This window comes from Sapajus apella, unplaced genomic scaffold (assembly GCF_009761245.1).
Source record: "Sapajus apella isolate SASKATOON/1434 unplaced genomic scaffold, GSC_monkey_1.0 scaffold66, whole genome shotgun sequence".
NCBI classification, from domain to species: domain Eukaryota; kingdom Metazoa; phylum Chordata; class Mammalia; order Primates; family Cebidae; genus Sapajus; species Sapajus apella.
The window spans coordinates 5052123-5079332 of NW_022437006.1; the positions used below are offsets into that span (position 1 = coordinate 5052123).

Below are 27210 nucleotides of genomic sequence, written 5' to 3' on the forward strand. Positions count from 1 at the left end.
TGTGGATGTGCATTTGTTCTAAGTGCATAGGCAATATCATTCAAGAGAGAAGAAGACAGATTTCTTGCCCAAAGATTATTTTCCCTTTTTAAAGAAAAACTTTATTAAACATGTCAAAATAGGTCTTTAGATTTTAGAAATATGTATTTCAAATTAGATCATGCTGTGATCTTGTACAGAAATTTTATTTCTGCCAGACAAGCAAAAAGAGGAAAAATGATAAAACAGAAGTCAATTTATTATTTTTTATATATTTCATTGTCTCTATTCACTATTTTTGTTGTTGTTTTTGAGACAGAGTTTAGCTCTTGTTGCCCAGGCTAGCGTGCAATGGCACAATCTCAGCTCACTGCAACCTCCGCCTCCTGAGTTCAAGCAATTCTCCCGCTTCAGCCTCCCAAGTAGCTGGGATAACAGGCACCCATCACGATGCCTGGCTAATTTTTTGTATTTTTAGTAGAGATGGGGTTTCACCATGTTGGTCAGGCTGGTCTCGAACTCCCGACCTCAGGTGATCCACCTGCCTTGGCCTCCCAAAGTGCTGGTATTACAGGCATGAGCCACCATGCCCAGCCTCTATTCATTGTTGAACAAGAAGGTTAAGGTTATCCAGAATTATGGGGCAACAGGTTGGAGAAAACAAGGATGGTTGGGCAACAATCCTTGTTAAGAATCAGATTTGAGCTGAAAAAATTCAGAGCAGGAGACCAGGAAGGCACAGGGAGGTCACGGAAGCCCTGAAGTATTGTGACTTTTGCCCCAAGCGGAGACATTTTTGGTTATCATAACTGCAGACGTGTTGGGAGGGGGATGTGTTTTGGGCTTCTGTTTAGCTATTAAATATCCTATAACGCACATGGCAGATTCCAAAAACCAAGTATTTTCTGGCCCAAATTATCAGTAGAACCAGGTATGAGAAATGTCCTTGAGAAATACCTAATGTAGGTGACAGGGTGATGGAGGCAGCAAACCACCATGGCATGTGTATATCTATGTAACAAACCTGCACGTTCTGCACATGTAACCCAGAACTTAAAGTATAATTTTAAAAAACTGTCAGCTAAATGGATACATATTTTTTAACAGCCACAAGAAAGAAATCCATACAATAAAGACTCACTATTTTTCCGGAAAAAAAAAAAAGATTTTAAAGAAGAAACTTAGCAATACTGAGACTAGCCATTGAAAGGTTTTAAACATGATGTATTGGAAACAAAGAGACGTTATATTGTTTTGAGCAGATGAGAGTATTGGGGACACAAATAAAAAGAAACTCGATTTTTAAAAATGCATATCCAAAATAGTTTAAGTAGTAGAAAATAGGGTTTATGTGCTTCTTGAATTTAAAACTCTTAAATTTTGATGAGCAGTGGAAAAGAGGAAGAAATATATAAAAAGCATACAGGTTCCTGGCACAGTCTTGTGACATACAAAACCTACAGAAGTATTCAGATCATGCCAAATCACTCTGTTTTTCTTATCAGTGATTAGTTGGAAAAGAGTTAGGTAATTAGATAGTTCTATCATACTTCATCCTGTATGGATATATAACTTTTTCTGATCTCCTTTTTACTACCTTAATAAACCTTTACTTATACCTAACTGCTATATTTTATTTGCAATTTTCCAGTGGTAAATGAAGGAAGGTATCTGTGCTCCTGGGTGTTTTTTAGATGGGCTAGCTTCTTTTAAGATCATCACACTTCCCATGTATAGACCATGTTAGCTGATGTCACTTTCTAGCTTAGCTTCTCGTAGTCCTTACTAAGCATTTGTTGATAAGAATGCCAGGTGAATGAAATTAAGTGTATATACATTAGTAGTATATATATAGGCTTTGAGGGATCTGCCGAAATTCACTGAAATTTAAGAACACGCCTTTTACATAGAACTCCACACATATTTAAGCATTTCCATGTTACTTATTCTGGCTTTTTATGCTTGTAAAATACAGATAACAATTTTGATGTCTTAGACATTTCATGAGTTTATAGGGTGGACTTCGATGTTTTATTTACAGAATGCTAGAAATATGCTACTTTGTATTAGTGATTGCAGTCCTAAAATACTATGTATTTTTTTCAGTTTGTGCTTAAGAACAGAACATGATCTAAAGATTTGGACATTTGTTCTGCTTTTGCCACTGACAAGTTATATGACCTTGGGCAAAATAGTCATTCTGAGCCTCAGGCTTCTCCTCTTTCATATGAAAATTCTGGGCTACATCAATAGTTCCGAAAAACAACAGCAAAAAGGTTTTTAGCAGCAGAATGCTTTTTGCAAGGAAAATTTAAATCAGAAACCCAATATATAAACAACTGATGAAAATGAGATCGCCCTGACTGAAGATGAAATTGTGTTTGTGTGTGTGTTTATGTATATTGTGTGTCTGTGTAGGATACTACATAGCAAAGAGCCTTATCCACAGGGTCTCTCACTTCTTCCTATCCCAAAAATGCCCATTCTGATCACCGCTTTCTACAAAGTCGTCCGGGAAGATTTTTAGAATGCTAAAGCTAATGGAATCCAACTTGAAAACCATACAAATAAGATGATATATGAGTTTTTCTTTCAGCTCTAAAACATAGGTTCCAAATCCAAGGCATTGATATTTTTGTCCATCATTCAAAATGCTTAGCAGAAACCTCAAAGAAAATGGCCTTTTGAGTTTTCATTAAAAATGGCCAACTGATCTAAATTGGACTCTCATCATCATTCTCATTGTTTATTACATATGAAAGAGGCAAATTTAGAGATGTTCAACATATCCACTCTTAATATATATGCAAACTCACTGTTAGTAATTATCTTAGTAATCTTAGAAATTATCCTGGACAACTTATTTGTCTTTGTATATATCCAATGATATCACTTCATTAATAAGTTATTTTGTCATTTTATTTTTTAGACTCAATACTGATGCATTACTTAAAATAACACTAACAAAAACTAGATAATATCAGAAAATTAGTGTTAATTATGTTATGTGTGAAAATGGTTTTGCATACAAAAATTAGCTAGGATGGTGGTACACACCTGTAATCCCAGCTACTTGAGAGGCTGAGGCATGAGAATCATTTGAACCCAGGAGGTGGAGGCTGCAGTGAGCTGAGATTGTGCCACTGCACTCAGGCCTGAGTGACAGAGTGAGACTCTCTCTCAAAATAAAAAACAAAAACAAAAGAAAAGGAAAATGGATTTGTGATTATGTAAGAGAATGACCTCAACTTTTTGAGATTCAAGCTAATGTCTTTAGAAATTGCTGCTAAGTTGATGAGTAGTATTGATATAATAATATCCAGAATTTATTTTTCAAAGGTTCAACACTAGGCAGAAAGACAGACAGAGAGTAGACAGAGAAAGGTAAATATGGAGCTAGTTAGCTAGACAATTAGATAAAGCAAATATGGCAAAACGTTTACAATTGTTAAATCTAGTTGGTTTATAGACGGCTTTCTTATGTTTGAAACTTTAAATAGAAAAACATTTATTAAGTAAAATAATAACATATCACATATGAAAAAGTGCCACATCTACTTACCAAATAATGAGCCTAAATCCAGTTACCTGATCTATTAAGCACTACCTTGGAAACAGCTTGACCTGGTGAAATTAGGGCTATGTATTACCTATGGAGCCTTTCAAGAATAGCTTAGTGTAAAATCTCAAGGTCTTTATTTCTAAAATGGGAATATTACTAGTAAATCCTTCGGTAGTGTTACATCTGGAACCCAGAAGTGAAAAGGAAATAGTCCTAGTTGCATTAAGAGGGCTATGAAATTATAAATGTATTTATAGAATTTGAATGAGAAAATATGTATGTGAAGTAGCTAGCACATTGCTAGACATTTAAAAAGCATTCAATAAATTAGATCTGGTAATAAGTCGGAGTTCAGTAGCGGTATCAGTAGTGGCAGTAACAATAGTAGAAGTTATAGTAGCCATTATAATAGTAATACTAGTAGCAGCTTTGGTAGTGTTCTATTAATGGCGACACTAGTAATACCAGTGGCTATAGTTACCGGAGTATTGTGTCTTCCTCTGTAAAATGCAGCCAAAAATAGTACCTATCTCATAGTGTTGTTATTAAAAGTGAGTTTGCACATATGTTTATAACAACTTTGACACCTAATTAACCCTAACTAGATATTTGCTATTAGAATTGGTGGTGGTGGTGGTAGGTAATGTTTGCAGTTGGATTGACATATTTGCTATATTATTTTTGCTGCTCTACTCTAACAAGCCAAAAGAAGAAAAGTTTTAATGTTTCATGGATATAGCATATATTAAGACATATTTAATAATTTTATTTATGTTTATAAAACATACTCTTTAAAGGCTATCCTTCTTTCCAAATCTCATTATCTCTCTCTTTACTCTGAACTTACATGGAACAAATTATTTAAGTGACCATTATGAGCTCTAAGTTTTATCTAGACCTTTTACGTACCATATAGAATCTTTCTTTGTTCACCAGGATTAATTCAATTTGTTAATACAGTGTAATCACTGAGACTTAATTACATTGCAGAAATGATTCTACAGTTAGTTTATGGGGGAAGGTGAAGGAAGGGCTGGGTATTTATAAGTTGGACATCTTTTGATTTAAACTTGGGAAACTTCTAAGTGGTCAACCACATATACACTTTGGAACATCCCTGAGCTTTGCTATCACAGTTTCCAGTATGTGATTCAACTCTCCTCATATGAAGGGAAGAATTTTGTAACTGAGCCAAGCTGTGGCTTTTAGTAAAAATACAGTGAGCATTCGTATCTAATTTGTGGCTAGAATGTGCTGAGGCCCATGATCTTTACTTGCTTTGTAAGCGTTCTGCCAACCACTGAGAACCTCAACTTCTCTTGAGGTATGGAAATTGCTAGTAGTATTTATAAAAAGTTTAGGAGTGCTTTCATACATACACAACTATATTGGAAATGATATTTCATATTTTTTCTTCTTTCCTTCTGGGAAGTTTTATTGCTACATGTTCACCAAATGTAGAGCAAGTGAGATTAAACACTACAGTTGTTTCTTAATTGCTTTATGTAAGTGGGCTTATCAATAAAAGAGTTAATTTCCAAATGAATTTAACATTAAACTTTTAGATTAGTTTAATTAAAAGTCATAAAAGAGTTTATTGTGAAAATTTAATAAATATAAATTTAACACAATACATTTTAGGATATAAAATTGTTTGTGCTTTTTATTACATGTGACAGTATAAGAAAAATGACCACATTTTTCTGTCAGAATAAAATAAGTGAATGTATAGACAGCATTATATTTCAAACAGAGTTTAGGGAAAAAAGAGCAATTTCATTAAGAAAGAAGATTAGATACATAACATAAATATTTTTAAAAGGGCAATTATAGTATGTTTATTTTATTACTTTCTGTTCTCAATTTTTTGTTGTACAGTTGGATCAGGAAACATTTTAAATTACTAAGGTGATTTTTAAATAATTCAAATCTAATGTCATGGCTCATTAAAATAGTGGGAGTTTAGTAACAGGATTATCTTTCAATTAGGCACCAAAGCAACCAAAGTACTGAGTTCATTTAAAGAACAAATACAAAAAAAAAAAAAAAAAAAAAGAATGCTTTTTACTTGCATGGAAACATTGAAATATTTTTACTTAATGCATTTATATTATTGAATATTTAATATCAATTTCATTTCTATTAAGGATGTCAAGATACTTCAAAACAGTCTATTTAACAAATAGAAAATGTTTAAATTATTTTACCATAATTACTTTATATTTTATTTTTCCCACTAAAAAAATACTGAGACATATGTCAATTAACTTTTATGATAGTTCAAGGAAAACTCATATTTACTTTACCTATATACAGAACCTTATTCTCTGCTTATCTCAAAAATATTTTTAAATATAACTAGAAATAATAAAATAACATCCTTTACCTCCTTTCTTAGATGAATTCTATTTAGTATGGTATAAGAAGTTAGGCCAGCTGCAAAGTTGGGCACAGTCCCCAAAACCACCCTCACTTCTGACACCAAATGCAAGTTTAAGGGGTTGCAAAAACCATCCTCTGTTTCCACACTTCACTAGAAGTGAGTCACAGAACCCACTTACAGCTATTATGCACATGGGTACAGCTTCTTACAGGAAGAATACAAATTAAAATCAGCTAAAGGAAAAAGCACGCAGAGCAGAGTTGAGAAGTACCAAACACAGAGCTTCCACTGTCTTCTCCCCGAGTGGTTAAAATGCATTACTCTTACTGTTCTGATGTGTCATAGCATGCTCTAAGTGTTGCCAACCAGTAAAGCTTACCAAGCATTTCTGTCCAGAGTTTCTGGGGGACTTCATCAGGTAGACATGATTGATGGACTCATTGCTCACATGGTTAATCTCAGTCTCTAGGTTGAGTGATACCACATGACTCAAAGCCCCTACTCTAAGTCAAAATGTCCTATTTGCAGCACAACCAGGCTCTTCTCTAAGACTCTACAACTGTTGCCCTAAATCACATTGTTGGATTTTCCAGTATGACCCAACTCCTACTGTGTGACCACCCCCAGTTTTAAGACTAAACAGGTGTGGCTAACCCCTACCCTAAATCATATGATTGGATGACCCAGTATGACTGAAGGACCCCCCCAGGCAAAGAAAGACATTAGAGATCATCTTCTAGAAGCTGAGAGCAATGGCAGGACCTCTCTTTGGGCAAGGCCAAATTCTTTACTACACATATGAGTGGGAAAAGTTAGAAGTTCAGTTTTCTTGTATGTTAGCAATAATGTTTTCTCTATAAATCTCACATCTTCTTAATAACCTTTCTATTTTCTTATGAAATTGGTGTATAGATATTTGAAACATATCATTCATGGTAGTTTATCTCCTAGACATGGATAGCAACAGTTTTTCTCAACTCAGTTATTTTACCTTATCATGATCTTACCTGAAAAAATATTTGAAAATACTTAAAGAATGTCTATTTAATAAAAATACTTTAGATTATTTTAATGTATCCAATATTTGTTGAATTTTCTTGTATGTCAGGTATTATATTAAGTACTTTTGTATGTAATAATAAGGCCTGGTTCTTTCCTCCAGGAATTATAGTCTATTGAAATAAATCAATAGTGACACAATTACAGTAGAAAGGAATAGTTACAATGAAAATGTACAAAGGGCAATACCTAACCTAGCCTTGCAATTTCAGAAATGGGAGGGGTATCTAAAATGTGAGATGAACGTTCATAGCCAAGTAATGGAAGTGGGAGACGGGCACTCTGGGCAATGCAAGTGGTATATACAAAGGTTTGCTGTGAGACCACAGGGCGAAATATGTTATTCACCGTGGCTGGGGCACAGGAGTTAGATGCAGGGGTAATCTGTGGAGGCTGAAGACGTGTGTATGTCACGTTCACACAAGAAAAGGCTCATTTTGCATTTAGTAAATGCTGTCACTGTCATGGGTTATATGTACTTGCTAATGTAATTCTGAATGTAGTTGAAAAGAAATAAATACATATTATCTTAAGAGCAGATACCAAAATTCTTGACAATTTGATAAGTTCATTCAAACAAGGTATATTTAGTGTGTAATTTTTTTTGGCACTGTGCTGGACTTGAGACAGTACATACAGCTGTATGTGTGTGTGTGTGTGTACACACACACACACCCCCACACACACACAACACAGGGATACAAGATGTATGCAAAATAAAACTGACATATATTCTCACATAAAACTTATAGTCTTCCAGGGAGACCAAAATTTAATCACATAATCAAACAAGTGTTTAAGTCGATTTAAGATAAGTAATATGATATAAGGTTCATGGTACTATAATAAAATATATAAAGGGGATCTGTCTAGTCCACAGATAATCCAAAGGCTTGTTGGAGAAAATGATTTGAACTGGTATTGGGTGGAGGTGAAGGTGATAAGGGGAAGAGGTATTGAGGTGATGAGGAATATGAATCGTAATTCCAGAAAACAAGACAATGTGACAAACCAGAGATTAAGAGAACAAGATGTATTTGTGGTCCTAAAAACAGAATGTTCTTCCTGGAGAGCCAAGTGTGAGTGAGATGGTGCACTAGGTGAGCTGGAGCATCAGATAGATTCTAGAGAATGGAACCAAGCTGGCTACAATAATGCTACGGCTTTTGTCCCAAGAAAAGGAAATTTTAAAGGTTTCAGTTTATCTGCTTTTATGGAAATAAGTAAGTTGAGCCTAGTTGCATTTTTAAAAGTCATTCTAGTTAACCAATAGAGGAAAGAATAGAGTGGAACAGTGGTGGAAGTAGTAATCAAATAAGATGTAGGAGTTCAGGTGACAGATGTGGGTAGTTTGGACAAGAGGCAGTATTGATGGAAAGAATTGGATAATTTCAAGGATTTACGATGGGTTTATAAGAAAGTTGAAGAAAGAGAGGGGCCAAGAATGTCCTACAAGTTCCTGGAAAGTCAGATGACTAGAAAAAAATGAGTATTTGGGGAAGGAAAGCCAAATACTATCAAGAAGTCAAGTAAGACAAGCAGAAGCAGTGGGACTCAGATTAGAATTGATTGAAAAGTAAATGAAAAGATAGAAAAACTACAGAGAATAGATTTTTGTCAGAATCCAAGCAGAAATCAATCAATCAAACAACTTAGCCTGAGAAAATAAGAATTCTTTATTTCCAAGAGAAAGAAGAAAAAAGAGAGTGAAAGAAGTCAGAGATTGGTAGGAGGTGTGGCTGCCAACAACATGGCAGAGCACTGGGAGGGGTGAAGGTCACTGAGAAATTCCCGGTAAATATATGGCCAATAAAACTTTTAAAAACAGAATTATGCAGTGGATGATACTTTTTAAGGTTGTTTTGCCTGCCTTTTTTTTTTTTTTTTTTTAATATATAACCAGTTCCAGCGCCTTCAGTTGTTTAGTAAATTTACTTTACTAGGCAATACTCCATGCTATTTGGTTTTATTATAAAATAAATAAAGTGCTGAATTTCTAGTCTGAGCTCCTTGGTATGACACACACACACACACACACACACACACACACACACACACACACACATACACACACACACAACAACAAAAAACAGACCAAGAGGACAGAAGGAAAAAACTCCGCTATTCCAAGAATTTGTAGAAATCTTGGGAACTGTTTTGATTTTTGGCCAATCTATACCTCAAGAGACTGGAAGAGCTCACCCGACATTAAATTATAACCTCTGGCTTTGTGCTAAGACGGGCTAACAACAAGAAATAAGGTGCATGGTCACTGATCAGTTCTTTATGTGGAGATATTAGTATTCTGTTTCAACCAACCATACCAATAAGCCCAGCTATTATTTGTAACCTCATTAATCCAGCAAAGGTCACAAACCCAAAAGTCTTCCAAGACCTGCAGGGAACATAATATGTGAAGAGGCTATTGGTAGAACCTATGGTGAAGCAAAACATTCAGTCCATGTATAGTCATTAAATATTCATATTTTAAAATTTTGTAGGCCTTAGTAAAGTATTATATAAGTATTATATCGCATATAAGAGTATTGTTCATATGATATATTCATCCTTTAATATATCTAGATACGTATGACTGAAAAAGTAAATCAATATTTTTGGTTCACAAGAAAACTGAGTGTGTCCATTTAAAAACTGATTTCTCCAAGTTTTCATTCCAGGAAAATATCTTGGAGATCATTAAAATGAACTTTGACATGCCCCCACTACCATACAAGCTGAGTGACCTTAGTTACCTTAGTTAAATTACTTGGATTCCCTAAGTCCCACTTTTATTGTTAATTAAATGGACATAACAAGACCTATCTCAGAGGGCAATTGTCGAAAAAGAATTGAATAAAAGTATATGTATGTGTATACACACACACACACACACACAAATGTGCATATATATATATATATACTTGCACAGCCCAGGACCCAGCTTAGAGTGGTCATTAAGTAAGTATTAGCTATTTTTGGAAATTACACTGAAATAGTGTTATTATCACAAGCAAAATTTCCTCAACACTCTTAAAAATTAAGTATTGAACACTCCTGGAAGCACTAGAATAGAGCATTGAACAAAAAGCCCTTGTCCTCCCAGAACTTATAATTTGTCACCAAGTACATGTTAGTGAAATTGTATATTTTCTCAATTTCTGCAAACTTTTAGTATCTTTCTAAAATGAACTATGGCACATATTAAAACTAGTCAATTAAATCAGCTTTGTGAAATCAAATTAATAATTCTTCCAAACCATATACTATTTGTTTGTACTCATTGATACTTAACACTAAGATTATTAGACCATAGTATTTTTCTTTAAGCAATATCAATGAAATAGTTTCATCCCTTGGGTTTCTCTCAATATAACCCTCAGGTTAGTCCTCCGATTGTGGAAATAATAGAATGTTAAAGATATTAAAGCTGAAAATGACCTTATTAATAAATTATTCACTTTATTTTTTGGTTGAGAAACTGAAGCCTAGAGCAAGGACATAACAGCATATCTAAAATACATTCTTTAAGTGGTGTTTGTTAGGGAAAAAAATCTACCTCTTGTATCTTAAATGCCATATAATTGGTGCAAAATTAACTGATTGGAATGATTGTTTTGCTAACAGCTGGATTCCAATGGGGAACTGCTCATTCGAAATGCGCAGCTGAGACATGCTGGAAGATACACATGCACTGCCCAGACAATTGTGGACAATTCTTCAGCGTCAGCTGACCTTGTCGTGAGAGGTAAGAGTTTCAACATTTTAAAATTACAAAACCAAAGATACTTGACTTGCATAAACATGTATAATCCTCTGGTAACTTGTGTGCAAATTCTTACCTATTTAGAGTCTCAATCCCATGCTTAAGGATGGATCTTAAGCTTCTCCCCATGCCTAAGAATGATCTATGCCAGACAAGTAGTAAACGATGCTGATTTTGTTTGTTTTACTAACTACATATCTTCTAGAAAGTTACACTACATACCTCCTACTTAATGTTTGTGCTTTGTAGACTTACCAAAAGTTCTCATTTCCTGCTAATACTTTTTGGTGTGTGAGTATAGTGCTGTTTTCTTTTTTATTTCTATGGAAAAATATGTATTGATGCTGTTTACTATAACCTCAAGTGTTATATATTTATCACTTTTGCCTTAGAGTGTAAAGTTAATTTATACACATACCATTTTCTGTTTGTTGCTGGTTTCCAACTTAGTGCTTTTGTTCTTATGAATAATATAACTGAGATTGTAACGGAATACACATTTATTAAAAATGCAACCCCTTTGCTACTGGCCACTCCCATAGTCGTGAGGCTGGCTGGGAACACAACATACCTTGTTTAAAATAAATAGTTGGCTCTTCACTCACTGCCCTTTAGCTTAGCACCCAAGAAGTACAATGTGTTGACCCCAGATTGTTACCTTTAATATCACTTCATGCGGCCAACTCCAACCATCTAACTAATCCACAAAAATACCCTTTAATTTCTGTCAGCTGCTTTATTCACAGTCTTCCTTCCATGTCTTTTTCTCATCATTTGTTGACCAAACCTTATCCATCCTTCAAGGCTTAGCTAAAGTATGTACTGAATTCATTAATCCTTCTCTTGATGTCCCCAGTATAAGCTCCTATCTTCTGAATTTTCGTAATATATATTGCTTTCTCTCATGTATCCTACAGCAATCTGTACACAGTCATCTCCTCTCCTAAGTTGTACAATTCATATATGTATTTGTATTAGTGTTTAGTGAATGGCAGCGTTCCTTTGCATTGTTTCATACCTCTTCCTTTCTGTCTCAGTGTCAGTAAAATTTCTATTTTTCACATTTCACCTACTAAAAATATTTATTGAACATCAATTGTTGCCTTCACTTTTCACACTATCAGAGAAATAGGCAAAAAAAAAAAGAGATTTGTGGTTTATTTTAATACCCCTTCCAGATCTGGGTCAATATAATTTCACTAAATCTCATGCAGCTCCTGTATTTCCCTCTACAGCAGTGTTAATATGGAGTCCCTAAGCAACACTGGGCAAATGCTGAAAAGCCCTCTACTCCATTTGAATATATTCTCCAATAGAGTAATAAGAAGTCTAGCTGAAGCTTCTTCATCCAAATAATCTTAGAAATACATTCCACAGACCATTTATTGAAATTTAACAAATAAATATGAGACTATAGAATCCTAAGTCAAACAAAGTTAATTTAGGTTCAGTATTTTCATTTAAGTATTTTATTGTCTGGGACACTGATTGTTTTCAAGAGTTTTTAGGAAGAGGAATTAGTTCACTATTCTTCCTAGTCAGACCACTAGCTGTTAAGCCATTTCCAGAAATAGCTGAGTGTATATTTAATTGAAATTGCCTACATATAAAAATAATTAGCATTAATATTACAATAGAAGTTACATTACAATGAGTGGACATCAGTGCCTTCATATGATTACATTGTAGTAAACTCATCGTAGCATTATCATAAAATACTCTGTAATATTTGAACTGAAGAGGAATTTTACAGATATAATGCAAGGGTAGTCATGATATTATCCACACATACTTAGGTAATTAAGTATTGCCACTATGTGTGTTTTTATAGAGAGCCAATAAAAAGAAACTATAGCAGATATTATGTAGAAATAAAAATGTATTTTCTTTTAGTCCCAGGAAAAATGCCTTAAAGTGGTAGAATCTGGCAAGTGCATTCAGTAGAAATATGGTATAGTATTTTAAGTCCTTGAGCTATAGTAGGATGCTAGTAAAAGTTTACAGGCAGATGAAAATACTGCTTACCTCTGTTAGAGTCAGCAGAGTCACAAGCATTCTTCAAACTTTATTTATAATAATAGAAAAGCCATTCATTTTATATCAAAAGAAATTTGAAATTAAAATAGATATATTTGACTATTACAGAACTTGTGTAAAACACATATATAAAGTAGATGTTCTAATATGCTCTATATATTCAAACCAGAAGGTATATAATTAAACAGTTGTTTTTATTTCTTATAATAATGATGAGTAATGTATAAGACATGGCCTGCCTTAAGTGATATTATTGGTCAATTTATTCATTTAATTATGCTTTTGTATCTAGTTCAAGAAATCATAACCTGGAGTCTATGAACAGGCTTTAAGGGATCCATGGACCTCCAGAAATTGTACATAAAATTCTATGTATTTGTACCTTTTCCTGGGAAAAGGATTTATAATTTTCATGTGATTTTCATAGCCAGCAATGTCCCACAAGACATTAAAAAGATAATCTATTTTTTATTTCCACATCTCTAATAAAATAAATTGAAATGATGATTATTCATGCAAAAGTATAAAAAAAATTTCCTGTAGTTAAATCGAATATAGTACATTTATATTGTGAATTGCTTTTAAAAGATTCAATTTGCACTCAATCCTTCAAAATTACATGCTTATCAAAAATATTACACGTTATGTACTAGACAGTAGGCATGTATAAGAACTTGCCATATTTGAGATGGACTAATTTTAATCCATGTTCAGATATTGGTAATCTGAACTGCAGCTGCAGAAGTTAGTGCAAGGAGAAGGATAGTAAACACAGTAGAGGGGAAAGCAATTTAATGTGAGGATCACTAAGAAATTTTTTTATAACAAAACAAGTTTTGTGTATAAATGGTTATGCTTTATCAGAAAACTGAAACAAAAGTATAAATATTTAGACATAATTAAGACTGTGGATTTCTTTTAGCCAACATTACACTGAATGAAATGAATACACAGTGAGAACAGTGTCGCTGCCCTAATCAACATGTGTGTGTGCATGTGTTTTGCGTGTGTGCACGCATTTGTAATTGTGGATGGGCAAGTGTGAGTATATGCATGAAGCTTGATGAAAGCGATCTGTATCAGAAAAAAAAATATGCTTTTGTTTATTCCTTGCCTTTTTATTGTATATTGAGCTTAGAATGTAAGCAGTCAAGTAGTTAAATCTGAATGCCTCTAAATATAAAACTAAAAGTAAATATAGTCAATAGAAAATGTAGCATTGGATCTGATTTTATGAGGCTTTTACCGAGAGAAAACTCACTCCTGCTGAGTTTTCTGTATCATATATGATAGGATTTAGAAATGAAGAAAGCAGTTAGCGGTTGTTGCCAAAAAAAAAAAAAAAAACAATCTATAGAAAATGTCCCCAATAATCAGATATGAATGACTGTAGGTCTGTAAAAGCATAAATGTGTACTTATAGAAAGCTATAGCACTTTAATTTATTTACCAACTAACTGGGTCCAAAGATGCTTAACGAAAAGAGACCAGTAAAGTGGCACACCGTGTCTAACCGCCAGCTCTGCAAACAACTCCAAGTCATGAGATTGTACTGATCGTGTAATTTTCTTTTCCAAAGCTGCCTTTTATATGAGTTATATCTGTTAACTGTGGCAATATTTCTGTTAGTTTTTCTACAGCATAGAGACTATTTTTGCAAGAGTAACCTTTCTTCAAATGATATTGTCCAGGAGATCTAACATATAAAGTTGAAGATGAAGATAAATAGACATTTGTTCGTCATAATCCTGGCAAAAGCAGATTATCTACTCTGAAATAAGATGTCTTCGACTTAGCCCCCTCAGGATTCTAACAAATTTAGATAATAAAATATGAAACTATGTAAGAAATGGAAATGGATGGCCAGGCGTGGTGGCTCACACCTTTAATCCCAGCACTTTGGGAAACTAAGGAATGCGAATTGCTTCAAAACCAGCATGAGCAACATGATGAAGCTCCATTTCTACCAAAAACACAAAAATTAGTTCATCATGGTGGCAAGAAATTAAAATGCTATGCTTATTATTATGGCATTTAAATTTTTTAAAGAAGATTTTAGTTAAAGTTAACATTTCTCTTATGAAGAACATATATCAACATCAATTGGAAATAACACTGTTGGTGAAAGAAGTAATTTCAGAATCACCCCTTTAAGACAGTGATTTTTATAATATGGCTGAAGGAATTTAGAACTTAAACCACTATCCATTACTTAATATTTAAAAGGCCTTTATAGTTAAAAATTATGTTGCCTTAATTTTAAAATAAAAATCAGCTATTATATTTCAGATGTTTTTAGGCTTCTTGTAGAAAAATCCACATTAAGAGTAGTGATACAAATTTCCTCTGTTGTCGCAATGAAATTTTTACTTCTTAGGTCCCATAAAAGTGTATTTCGGGTTGCTTCATCAAGTAAGTGTCTGATGCTTGTGAACAGCCTTTTATGGATATTCTTTAGCAAACAACATTTCTGAAAGACTTAAAGGTCTTCAGCTAGAAGAGTGTCATTTAGAGGCAAAGGTTTTGCAGGATTTATTCAGCAGGATTTATTTTGGAAATGTATGTGTGGCTTGCCAAATCTAAATTCTCATTCATAAGGGCACTTTTAGACAACATTCAAAAATAGACCATAAAATTAGGCCCCAAATTAAAAAATATTAGGCTTTAACTTATACATGTCTTACCACTTTCTCTGGTATTTCTGATGTATTATAAATTTTTTGGCAATGCTACTGGCTTTTAGGAACACTTTCCTATCACCTGAGTGAGCAAAACATGTTTGCCACTGAAATTGCCAAAATAGAAAATGCAATTAAGATGTTATCTTATATACTATATATTTGTTCACATCTTATATACATTAAATGATGGTTCTTCACTCAAGTCTGACTTCAAAAACAAACAAAAGAAAACGAAAACAGTTTTACTATTTCTTTTGGTCTGATTCTCTACCCTAATGTATGCTGTATCAAATTTTAAAATGTTTTGGAAAAAGAGTAGCTGAACCTAAATCAAATCATATGAAAACTCTGTAAATCATTTTCTCCTTAAAATAAGTTTGTGTTGTTTACATTATTACATTAGAAGCTTATTCATTTTATCTTATGTGGACTTGTATTTAGATGGAAACATCATGTAAGAGTGTGTGTGTGTGTGTGTGTGTGTGTGTGTGCGCGCGCGTGTGTGTGCAGCCTTCCACTTTATTTCTAAGGCAAAAATACAGTTACAGAATGAAAAGGGACATTAGTTGGAGGTCATCTTTATTGATATACTCTGTGCAGGTTTTTGTTACTTAGACTAATGATGTGGTTACCAGATTCTTTCTTAAGAAGGCTATTTGGTTGATTACTAAACCACTTTTAAACTGTTGGATAAGTTAAGGTAACATGATCAGTCTAATAAATAAACCTTGATGGAAGCTGTCAATATATTTTTTAGTTTGAATAATATTGCAGTATTTTAAAGTACTATAATAGTTGCCTAAAGATATCTTCTATGGAAAATGCTCTTGAGTATTTTCCTGCCAGCTGGTTTACATTAGCAGACTTAATATCCAGACTATTCCACTCTTCACTGTCCATACAAAATTAGTTCTGAAGCATTTACTTGGGGATGATGGTCCAGACAAATTAGTATTCTATTATTTTTTTTAAGAAATACAAAATGATAAACATTTTCTCTATGATAAAAGCATTCTAATGGCCCTATTATTGGCAAATCATGCATTAGTTACATCTTTTCTCCTTCCCACTTCTTCACAGTGACTATATGAAATCTCTGCATTTATGTTCAAATTTAAAAATACAATTTTAAATGTAGAATTAATCCTATAGGTTATCTAGACCGTTTCTACCCCTTCATTTAACAACTTGGACTCTGAGAGAAAGAGTTCCTCCCCTATATTACCCATCTATATTGTGGAAAACAATAATCTTGGGACCCCAGTCCAGCCTTCTGTACTAAACTTTCTCCAGAAAGTATGGATAAATAAAATCTATAGTTAATTTCTAAAACTCACTATATCAGGAAGATTATCAAGTCTATTCCAGAGCAGACAAATTCTTTTATTAAGTTTTACTAAATAGTAAAAGTTATTGATTTCGGTTTCTGCTCTTTTCTCTTTCTGTTCCCACTATTTGACATATGCTAATACAAAACATATAATTTTAAAACAATGTTTTAAAAATTATATGTTTTGTATTAGGAAAAAGTAAAGCCAAAGACATGCATCAGAAACAGATTTAATCACTAATTCCTGGATTATTTAGGGTTCTGTTTTTATGACTAGCTCAGGGACCTTGGACAGTAGTGAAGACCACAGGACAGCATGTTGCCATGTTAAAAGTTTGTTAAACTCTTGATGCTAAATCAGATTTTAGGCTTCTGTGGTATCTGGCATAAATGTTCACATTGTGCTCAAGAATTCTCATATTCAACATGTTCCTAAATAAGCAAATATGGGTTTATGTTTGAAATTATTATTAAGGTATGCCAGGCCAAAACAAATAAAAAGGACTTTTAAATTAATTTCATTATCATGTAACTGGGAAGAATAGACATAAAAGTTCCACATAATATACATATCAAGTTAGACAGGCATGTAAGTATACACACGTCATCACACCACACACACACACAGAAAAGAGACAAACATATAAAGGCAGAAAGATCTAGGTCTAAATCATCACAGTCAAATCAAAGAGTATGGTTGAGGTAGTTTTTCAAGTATTTGGGGCAGAAAAACACACATTTACCTCAGATATTTGGATAGTTGCCTCTGCTTTCCACTTGCTTTGGCCAACAAAGTCATGCCACAGAGACAGACTAAAGATTCCATCTCATCAGCCTTGCAGGACTGAGACAGGAAAATGGTCCTTGCTGCCCACACTGGCTGGAACAATGACAACTGGGCGCCATTCTGAGCCATCCTGACCCCACTCTACACTAACCACAGCAATACATCCATTGATAGCAAAACCTGCCCAGAAATTAAGCCTTCCACTTCCCACTGAGAATCAACAAATTCCGCTCAAAGAAATGCTATTGGACCAGTTTTCCATAATTGTAATATACAAAAGCTAAAATACTGAGCTAAAATGCATAGTTGGTTATAATATACAGAATTTAGAAAATTTAAAGTCAGAACTTAGTGGCTATTTAAAGAAAAACTCTATTAAAAATGACAGCTTTCCCAATTGCTTCTGGAATTTTAAAGTACATCAATAATTTGACATTGTATTTCTCAATGCAAGTTCAATGTTAACTGATGTGTACTCAAGAAACTTTTCAAATATGGCCACAAAATATGTAATTTATTCAGAATGAGTCACATTATTTTAAATTTTAAGATAGGTCTTAAAAATTATCTAGATTAACACAATTTTACAAATTCAAAACTTAAAATATATGGGTTAGAAAATATTATATCATGCACTAATATAAATTTAGATTTCTTTCTACCCTCCTCACTAGAGCACAATGAGAAAAGCTCCCTTGGAGAATTTCTTCTTTTCTGCAATTAACTACTTCTTGGTCTCTTATAATCAAACCGGTCAGCTTTTGGCAAACCGGAATTTCCTTTTAGATACACTCTTAATGTGTATCCATGGCTCCCTTAAAAAATAATCAGCTGGGGAAGGCTGAGGCAGGAGAATTGCTTGAACCCAGGAGGCAGAGGTTGCAGCGAGTTGAGATCACGACGCTGCACTCCAGCATGGGCAGCAGAGCAATACTCCATCTCAAAAAATAAAATAATCAACTGGGGGTGTTGGCTTACATCTGTAATCCCAGCACTTTGGGAGGCCGAGGTGGGCAGATCACTAGGTCAGGAGTTAGAGATCAACCTGGCCAATATTGTCAAATCTCATCTCTACTAAAAAAAAAAAAAAAAAAAAAAAATTAGCAGGCATGGTGACACTCATCTGTAGTCCCAGCTTCTCGAGAGGCTGAGACAGTAGAATCGCTTGAACCCAGGAGGTGGAGGTTGTAGTGAGCTGAGATCTTGCCACTGCACTCTAGCCTGGGTGACAGAGTGAGACTCCATCTCAAAAAAAAATCAACAACCTTAAAAAACAAATCTGAAGTGCATACAGTATCTAAAAACTCCCAAGGCCTGTTAAGTTCTGTAAGACCTTCCTACAGAGTAGGAACAACAACCCTTCTACTACTCAGGAGGTAGTGCTCCATATTGATTCATACATCCAGGTATATTTACCAATTATGCCAAATTAGGCTACAATTATGCCAATAATGTGAAAGTTCAACAGCAATACAGATAATCAGTGATATTCAAAAGTCTTGATGAATATGAATAAATGGCAATTAGTTCATATTTTAAAAGTAATTGTGATTTATGTTGGTAAAATATATTTTTCCAACTCAAATCTTTAGGCTGTAAAAAGGTGTGTGTGTGTGTGTGTGTGTGTGTGTGTGTGTGTATAAAAATATATATAATTACGCAATTTAATGTATCATATATGACATAACTACATAGCATATTATACATATATGTCATATAACATGTATTGATTATATCATGAGGATATATAACATTAATTAAAGACATTGTTTATCAGATTCAATTTTAAGGGACAGGAACCATCACTGTATTATATTCATTTTACACATGAGAAAGTTGAATCTAATGAGGCTAAGTTAATCACTCAAGGTCACAAAGCTACTAAATGGAAGAACAAAGTTTGCATGCAGTCTAATTTCAGGTATGACACCCAGCTCATGGCCGTAGCACACTATAACTAAACACTAACTCAGATGTATTCAATGGGAGAAAATAATCAATACGGAAAAGTTAAAATGTGGGCCTTTCACTTTCTTGGCAATAAATGTTTATAGAAAGTCAATGATACTGATTTTGCTATTTTATTTTTGCTCATGTTATATTTATGGCTGGCCTATTACAAGGGAAACTATAGTAGTTAAATTTTTTTTCAGCTGGTCAGCTTTATATAGTTATAATTACAATAGTAAAAACAGTAAATTAATTGTACTATACAGCTTTAAAGCTTGATTTTATAATGTGCTCTTTGGCCTAAAAATAGTAAATGAAATTTTGATGTGTGTTTTCCTGCTTTTTAAATATATATATATATATATATATATATATATATATATATATATATATAATTCAGAGTTAAAAATCATTCATTTAGAATGTTTAAATATCTTAGATTATAATGTCTACACCTATAGGGCTTTCCTATAACTTTTACCATGTCATCTACAAAATTGTTATGAGGTGATATGATATTACAACGATTGTTATTCCCATTTCATAGGCAGCGGAATTTAAAAAAGAAAAAATATATTTTCAACTATTAGTTATAAAGCCAGAATGTAGCCAGATACTAGTGTTCCAAATTCAACTACGTGAACATGCTTTTCCCTTCTTAATGTTTAACTTTCCCAAAGGCAGAAATCAGACCATATAATTTTGTATTATGCATCCCTATCATTGCTGTTACATGGTTTGCCAAATTAATTAGATTGTTCCCTAAAACATGCTGAGTTATTGATAACTCCAAGTTAAGTTGGAGAGTAGAGTATCATTTTAGCTTGTTTAAAATTAGAATTTCATTAATATCTTCCGTTTTCAGCTCATTTTGCTAAATAAAAGACCAAAACACCTTAGCCTCATTACTGAAAATATAACCAAGAAAAAACTAAATGACATAAAATCCCTTTCAGGCAAAGTTTTATTATCTATGATTTTTGTGCAGTCTGCCATTTCCAGGCTCGTGACTATGCAATGCTTTCTTGATGGAGCATTTTGCAGGCTTGCTTTCAACCCAGTTCCTGGAAATTTAATGTGGTCATAAAAGTTCTGGCACCTAAGAATATTAGAATGAAGGGAACTCAGAAAAAGCTTTTACCCTTTAAAGTCATAGTCAGTTTATGAAGCTACAGAGAGATTTTAGTGTTTTTGAATTACTACGATAGTTTCTCTAACTCTAATCACTACTGGGATTAAATGAAACATACACAAAGAGGAAGAAAGAAATGTTTAAGTATTCTGCAACTGATGCTGAGCTGGGATACCCTATTAGATCACAGCAGTGGGGAGTAGTTCTCAATCCCTCCTCTGTAAAAGCGCATTTCCGTCATCATGTTTAACTGTACAATATACTCTCATAATTGATTGCAGATTCTGGCATAAGTCCAAAAAATCCTTTTTCCCCTAAAAAGCACAACACTCTTTTAATTGTGATTTGTTTAATGCCAGCTAACAGTGATAATCACTTTGTGGACATGGGAAGACAAGGGAGTAGCTGAGGTTCATGTGCATTTCCCAGGGCACCCTGAAGAGCCAATACCTTCACTTCAAAGTGCATTGGGATGCAAGTGAGTGAGAGTTAGCATTCTACAGGTATAACTTGGAATCTACTTTATCTTTGGGGAAAAAAAAAAGCACAAACTTCTGAATTCTCAATATTATTAGTAGCAAGTTACTTGTGACACACCAGATTGTAGAGATCCCTTGTGTAATTATACCCAGAATAGACTAAGGTCTGTCAGACTGAAGAGCCCACTTCTGAGCATCTGCTCCCTGCACTCTTAGTGGCTCTCAACAATGTGAGCCTGACCCCACCCCTCCTGCACACATTCCTGAGAATTTCTCCAGGAGAAAGGAACCATTACTGATAGGAATGTGTTAGATCCTGCTGATGTATAGGGTCTAAGCAATTTGGAGGACCACTATTTGATACCTTCCTACATTGTCTGGTAGATATAGTGACTAATTCAAGGAAATGGCACCTCTCTCTGGAGGAGTTTAGGGAGGCTCCCTTGGTGACTGTTTATAGCCCCCTCTTTCCAGACTTAAAATCTCAAATCACAGATAAGCAAACTCTGGTAAAATAGCAAAATCTACCCAAACTGCGTTTAAAAGAAAAAAAAAGAATATATCTAAAATTAGCATTTTCAGTTTTCATCAAAAGGATTTAAAGTTTCCTATGCTTAAAATGTCAAATGAGTCTTATGACCTTTATTACTATTTACCATAAGGACTGATTTTACAACAAGCAGTCAGCATAGGCAAGTTTCCCTAGATGCTGTTTCTTCTATTAAATAGCCATCTCCAGGGGGCAGTAGTGGCTATAAAATGGTATAATTCTAATAATAACTATCTGTAGTTATGTGTAGGGAATGGGGTAAATGATCACTCTGTTAATTACATGGTTTTCTATAAAAATGACTGCTGTATTAGTATATACATACTGTTGTTAAATGATTTGCATGGTGTGATGAAAATCTGTGGCCTTTGGTATTAGGTAAACGTTTAGATATCCACGTTGCCTACTTAACCTATGGTCTTAGGCTAGTTGATTAATCACTGTGAGCCTCAAATTTCCTATTTGTGAAAGCAAATATGAATTGTTACAATTCCTACATTGCTCATGGCAACTTTTTATAAATATTTTCCTTTACTTTCTTCCCATTACTATCAATGTATATATAGGCATAAGAAATAAATAAAATATAACTCCAGACACAGTTCTCACAAAACACAGCCTCAACCATTGATTAACTTTTTTGAACCATTGCTTCAATCTGTCCTCATTACTTATTTTCTTAGAAATCTTCAAGACATAAGCATATGTTTTGGTAGGTAGACTTATACTGTGTGGAATGAAATTTACAAAGGATCCATGAGACTTGTTTTGGTTATTTGTTTTTTGAGGAGAGACTTCAGTTACAACTCTTGCATTTTAGAAAAGTCAGTCACTATGTATGAGGGAAAGGTTTTAATTGGGCCGGAGCTTGTGACATTGGTTTTCTGTCTTTGGTCCCCTGTCCTCAGTGTGTAGGGGAAGATACCTTTCTATATTCATTCATTCAACTGACCCATCAAGGAAACATGGCAAATCCCCCAAGAACATGGCTTCCTGGCCCTCACTGGGCATCCACACTCTCCCTTCAGCCTTGATCTTTCCTCTTGCAGGTAAAAGCAGAAAAGGTGGAGAGAAAAACATGGTGGATTCCTTTCTCCCCGTCTGTGCAAGCCTGCCTCCAACCTGGTGATCGTTGACACTCACCATTTGTGTGAAAGATTTTTTTTTAACATCTTACACTAGATTTGACTAACTCAGTATTGTAGCTTCTGCAGTTCCCCTCCCCTACCTAGTTCTTAGAGTATGTTTTCTCTTTTGAAATGTAAACATAAGGTGAGCATTAAGATTTTTTAAAATATAACTATAATGCTTCACTAATACCTTAAAAATGGCTAGTGAACTAACTCAGTACTTTATATAATGACCAAATGAAAGTTTTGTGTTTTCATGTCCTATTTTTCTTTGAAATTATATAGCTCAGAAATTAGCTCACTATCTGAAAAATTTATGAAGAACTGAAGAGTTGTATAATATAGGAGTATTGCCATTGAGTGTACTGTTTTATTTATTCAAGCAGGTAATGAGCAATGTTGTCAAATTCTCTAATGAGTCATCATAATTAAGACATAAGCTAAAAGGGGCATTACTCCAGCAGTCTTTTTTTTTTTAATCCTAGTGCCATACATATTCCTTGGCATGAAAGAGTGAAAAGCATCAGTAAACAACTGAAGTCCTACCTTGGCTCTGTAGGGTTTTTGGAACAATTCCTGAAATTGGAAAGTGAAAATGGATAGCATGTGGAGGAAACCCTCATCTCAGTAGCAAGATTTTAGTAGAGGACTAAGCCATTAGCAGCATGCATTCATATTTAATTTTATTAACTCCTGCCATCAGCTTTTGTAGATCTTTTCTTTTAGGTGGAAGGTTTTAATTTTTATGGGAAGGACTTAAGTAGAAGTGGATGATTAAAATTGAGGAGTATATAATTTTTTCTGGAACTGCTTAAATTTTATTGTTTGAAAATGCCTTCACTTTCCCCGTTTGGTCAAAGAGACATGCTTAAAATTCTTATTCTTTCACAGTAAATAATTTTGATTTTCTTAGACAGGTTTGTGTTTAGGTATGAGCTTCTCATTTACTTCATCTAGCAATTCTCTCTGTGGCCAGAAGAACTCTGAAGAACTTTGAGGGAAATAAATATAATTCTTAAATTATTATACACACACACACACACACACACACACACACACATAGTTTAACTTTAAAAATAATTAGTCATCATAAAGAAATAAATTTCTCTGGCTCAAGATGTTACTTATTTCCATCTTTTATATTTTCTAGTCTCAATTACTGTTCCAAAAGGAGCTCTCCTAGAATTGAGAGTAGAGATCCAGGTTAATTGCCATTTTTGTAAGATGCTTAAAATCAACTTGAGAATTTACACGTGTCTGTAAACAGCACCATGCAGACATGTATGGATCATATTAAGGGCATCTTTCTATGCAGTCCTTACTGAAATTATACCACCAAGACCGGATAGGAATATAGTTTTTTAAAGAAAGAATAATAATTTGAAAGGGAATCATAGGAAATGTGACTTGTATCAGAAAAGAAAGGACAATCTTAAACTATATTATTATCAAGTAGAAGGATTACACAGATTCATTTATCTCCCTTTAGTCATATTCTTATTTCTAACTGGGATCTAAATTTACCTTTATCAATATCAGAGGTTAAGAAAATTACCATACTTCTATGAAATGGTAGAGATATTTAATAATATTCAGCTTCATCTTAGTACAACTTTAAACATCAACATGATCGCACAGCACTGATTTTTATTTTGAAATCAGGAATATTAGAGCCATTGTCTTAACAAATTTTCAAGGAAAGAAGAGACCTGTAATAAATAATGAGATTTTGACATACCTTGGTAAAGAAGATGTCACCTGCCCTAATATAACTGTCACTCGTTTTCTGTTAGCAATTTCAATTTTATGATTACTTGATTTAAAAAGGGAGGTAAATTGTTCTGAAAAGTTTTTTTGTTTCCTTAACATTTGAAACTTTTAATTGAAATTTGTTATTTTGGTAAAAATAAACAGTGAACCACAGAATATTTGTATGTGGTGCTTTGCTTTTAATTACTTAGTAGGGAATTACCAGTGGAAAAAAGAATGTCACCAGTATTTTCCTGCTTATACCAGTTCTGCAGCATGAAGATTTATATTAAATGAATGTGCTATGTGTAATCCCTAAAGAATCAGTAGTTTTAGGGGGTTCGTTTCCAACTCTAGTTGTTTAGCAAGCTAGTGTTTAAGAGGAAGAGAGCCGGTTAGGGCTACTACCTAAGTAGTGGCACCAACTCAAATGATACTGGGGTGTAGTCACAGCTCAGCTACTTTACATCCTGTTTAGAAATTGAGACTCAAGGATCTTAATTTCTGGTATTCTATCCAATTTGATTTAATAAAAAATTAATCTTGATTATTAAGAAAATATGGTCAGCTTAGAATGTATCAATTGGAAAATATATGTTTTCTCACTGTCCTTCCTCAAATGTCTAAATTCTTCTTCGTCGAACATTACTACATTTTAAAAGCAAAAATTACAGAACTGATAAACAACTGTATTTCTCATCATTTTTATTTTTAATTAGTTTACATATGAATGAGAACTGAATGAAAATGAAATCTATATTTTGTTCATACATAGGTATTTTTTCCTAAAAACATTAGTAAAATCTAGGAAAGATTACCAAATATCTTTATAGCAATCAATAAAGAGTGGGAATGTATTGAATATAAATTTATACATGGATGATGTGTTTATCTTTACTTATCTGATTTAACACAGAAACAAAGATTTAAAAAGGTATAATTGGCCAGGCGTGATGTGCACGCCTGTAATCCTAGCATTTTGGGAGACTGAGGCAAGTGAATCACTTGAACCCAGGAGCTCAAGGCCAGCCTAGGCAACATGGTGAAACCCCATCTCTATAAAAGAAATAAAAATAAAAAGCTATGATCAATATATTACAGTTTCTGTCATATTTTCCAAAATATTCACTTGTGCACAAGTAATTCATATTCTCCCCAAAAAGAAAGGTCAACAATGGAAACCTAACAACATTTTTGAATATGATACTGACCATGCTGTTTTAAAATTGTTTTTAGCATAATTGTTGAAAATTTGGTCTCATGGCAAATTAATTGGGTTCAGATCCTAACTTTGAAATTTATTTGCTGGATGACCATGGCCCTTTAATCTATTCCTGTTTGTGTTTCCTCACCTGTAAAATATGAAAAATAACAGCAGTTACATCATAGGGTTATTGGTAAGAATTGTAAAAGATTTGGCAGTGACTTTGTTATAAGTATTCAGAAAAAGGCATAATTTTTATTAAAATATATAATATAAATTTCCCCTTTCTGAATCTCTAATAATTTTATATCATGTAAATTTTATATTGTTACCAGTTCAATTCCAAAGAGAACAACAGATAGCCTTGCTCTCATCCGGGTAATTTCTAGAAAGTATTTTGCAGATAGGCACATTTAAGCTGTATGATCTGAATTTGAAAATGGATGTTTTCTCATTTCGAGCGTGTTATACCAGAAAACCCTGTCTCTGATCCCGTCTCTGTACTCTGTCACTGATTAGCTATGCAATTCTGACAACAGCCCTTCTAGACTTTAGTTTCCTTTTGTAAAATGGATTACTTATATCTTTATTGGCTTAAGTGGACTCTTAAATGTATGTGATCTGTGTTAAATCTTGAAATGTATCTATCATTTGTCTGTAGCCCATGATTTAATAGTAAAAATGATGAAAACATAAAAAAATTTAGAGAAAGAGAATAGGGATGTGGCAAATGAGACTCTGCGTTGAACCATGAATGACAGAGGATCACTCAAGCCATTTCCCCAGTCCTTTAGTAGGTAAAAAAAAAAGTGACAGAAACAAGTCTCAGTAGTTGTAGACTTGTTTTTAGCCAAACTTTGAAGAACCCACAAGGTAAGAAATATAACACTAACAAGGACTTTGATAGATCATTATTTCTGTATGCTCCATAGATGAAATTTTATGGAAGAGTCTCAGCCAGCATTCTCTAAGAGGGATTTTTAAAGTGAGAGTGAAAGAATATAATTGGTGCAAAACAAGAATAGTAAGGCAGCAGGGGGGTGTCATGCAAATAGAAAAGGAAGAATAATCCAGAGTGGCAGTCCCCATCTGAAGTTCAGAAAGGTAGCCCAAAGAACACTACAATTTTGAATAGGAAAATAAGCAAAAAATCAGCACTGAAGTTTGTCCTGCCAATTGTAATGAAAGAGAAATTCAGTCATTGGGAGAGGCTGAGCACAATTAGGGGTGTCCACTCTTGATGACAGCCTGTCAGCATTTGGAAGAATCAGGAAACAGAAAGAGCAGAAATAGTAGGGATATGATATATGAGCGTAATAAAATGTATTTCAGAAACTCCAGAGCATGGGGCAGGAGTGGTGACAAGAGCAGAGTAAAGATAGAACTGTATTCATAAAAGCATGAAACAAAAAGCATGCTTTAAATAACTTTTTCT

At 33.8% G+C, this 27210-nt stretch overlaps 1 protein-coding gene and 1 long non-coding RNA gene across 7 annotated transcripts in view; both read left to right on the top strand.

The window, feature by feature from the left end:
* Positions 1-27210, top strand: part of CNTN1 (contactin 1) — a 367550-nt gene that overhangs the window by 256207 nt on the left and 84133 nt on the right. For 4 of the 6 annotated variants that reach the window (XM_032248343.1, XM_032248346.1, XM_032248345.1 and 1 more), the window contains one exon: positions 10608-10728. In XM_032248343.1, the coding sequence (XP_032104234.1) occupies positions 10608-10728 (121 nt within the window). Of the gene's footprint in view, positions 1-10607; positions 10729-22741; positions 23737-27210 lie in introns of those variants that run through there. The other 2 variants (XM_032248347.1, XM_032248349.1) reach the window with 1 other exon arrangement.
* LOC116530306 lies at positions 14699-16430 on the top strand. Its single transcript, XR_004259934.1, has 2 exons — positions 14699-15942; positions 15975-16430. It is a non-coding gene; the product is annotated as an uncharacterized LOC116530306 (long non-coding RNA).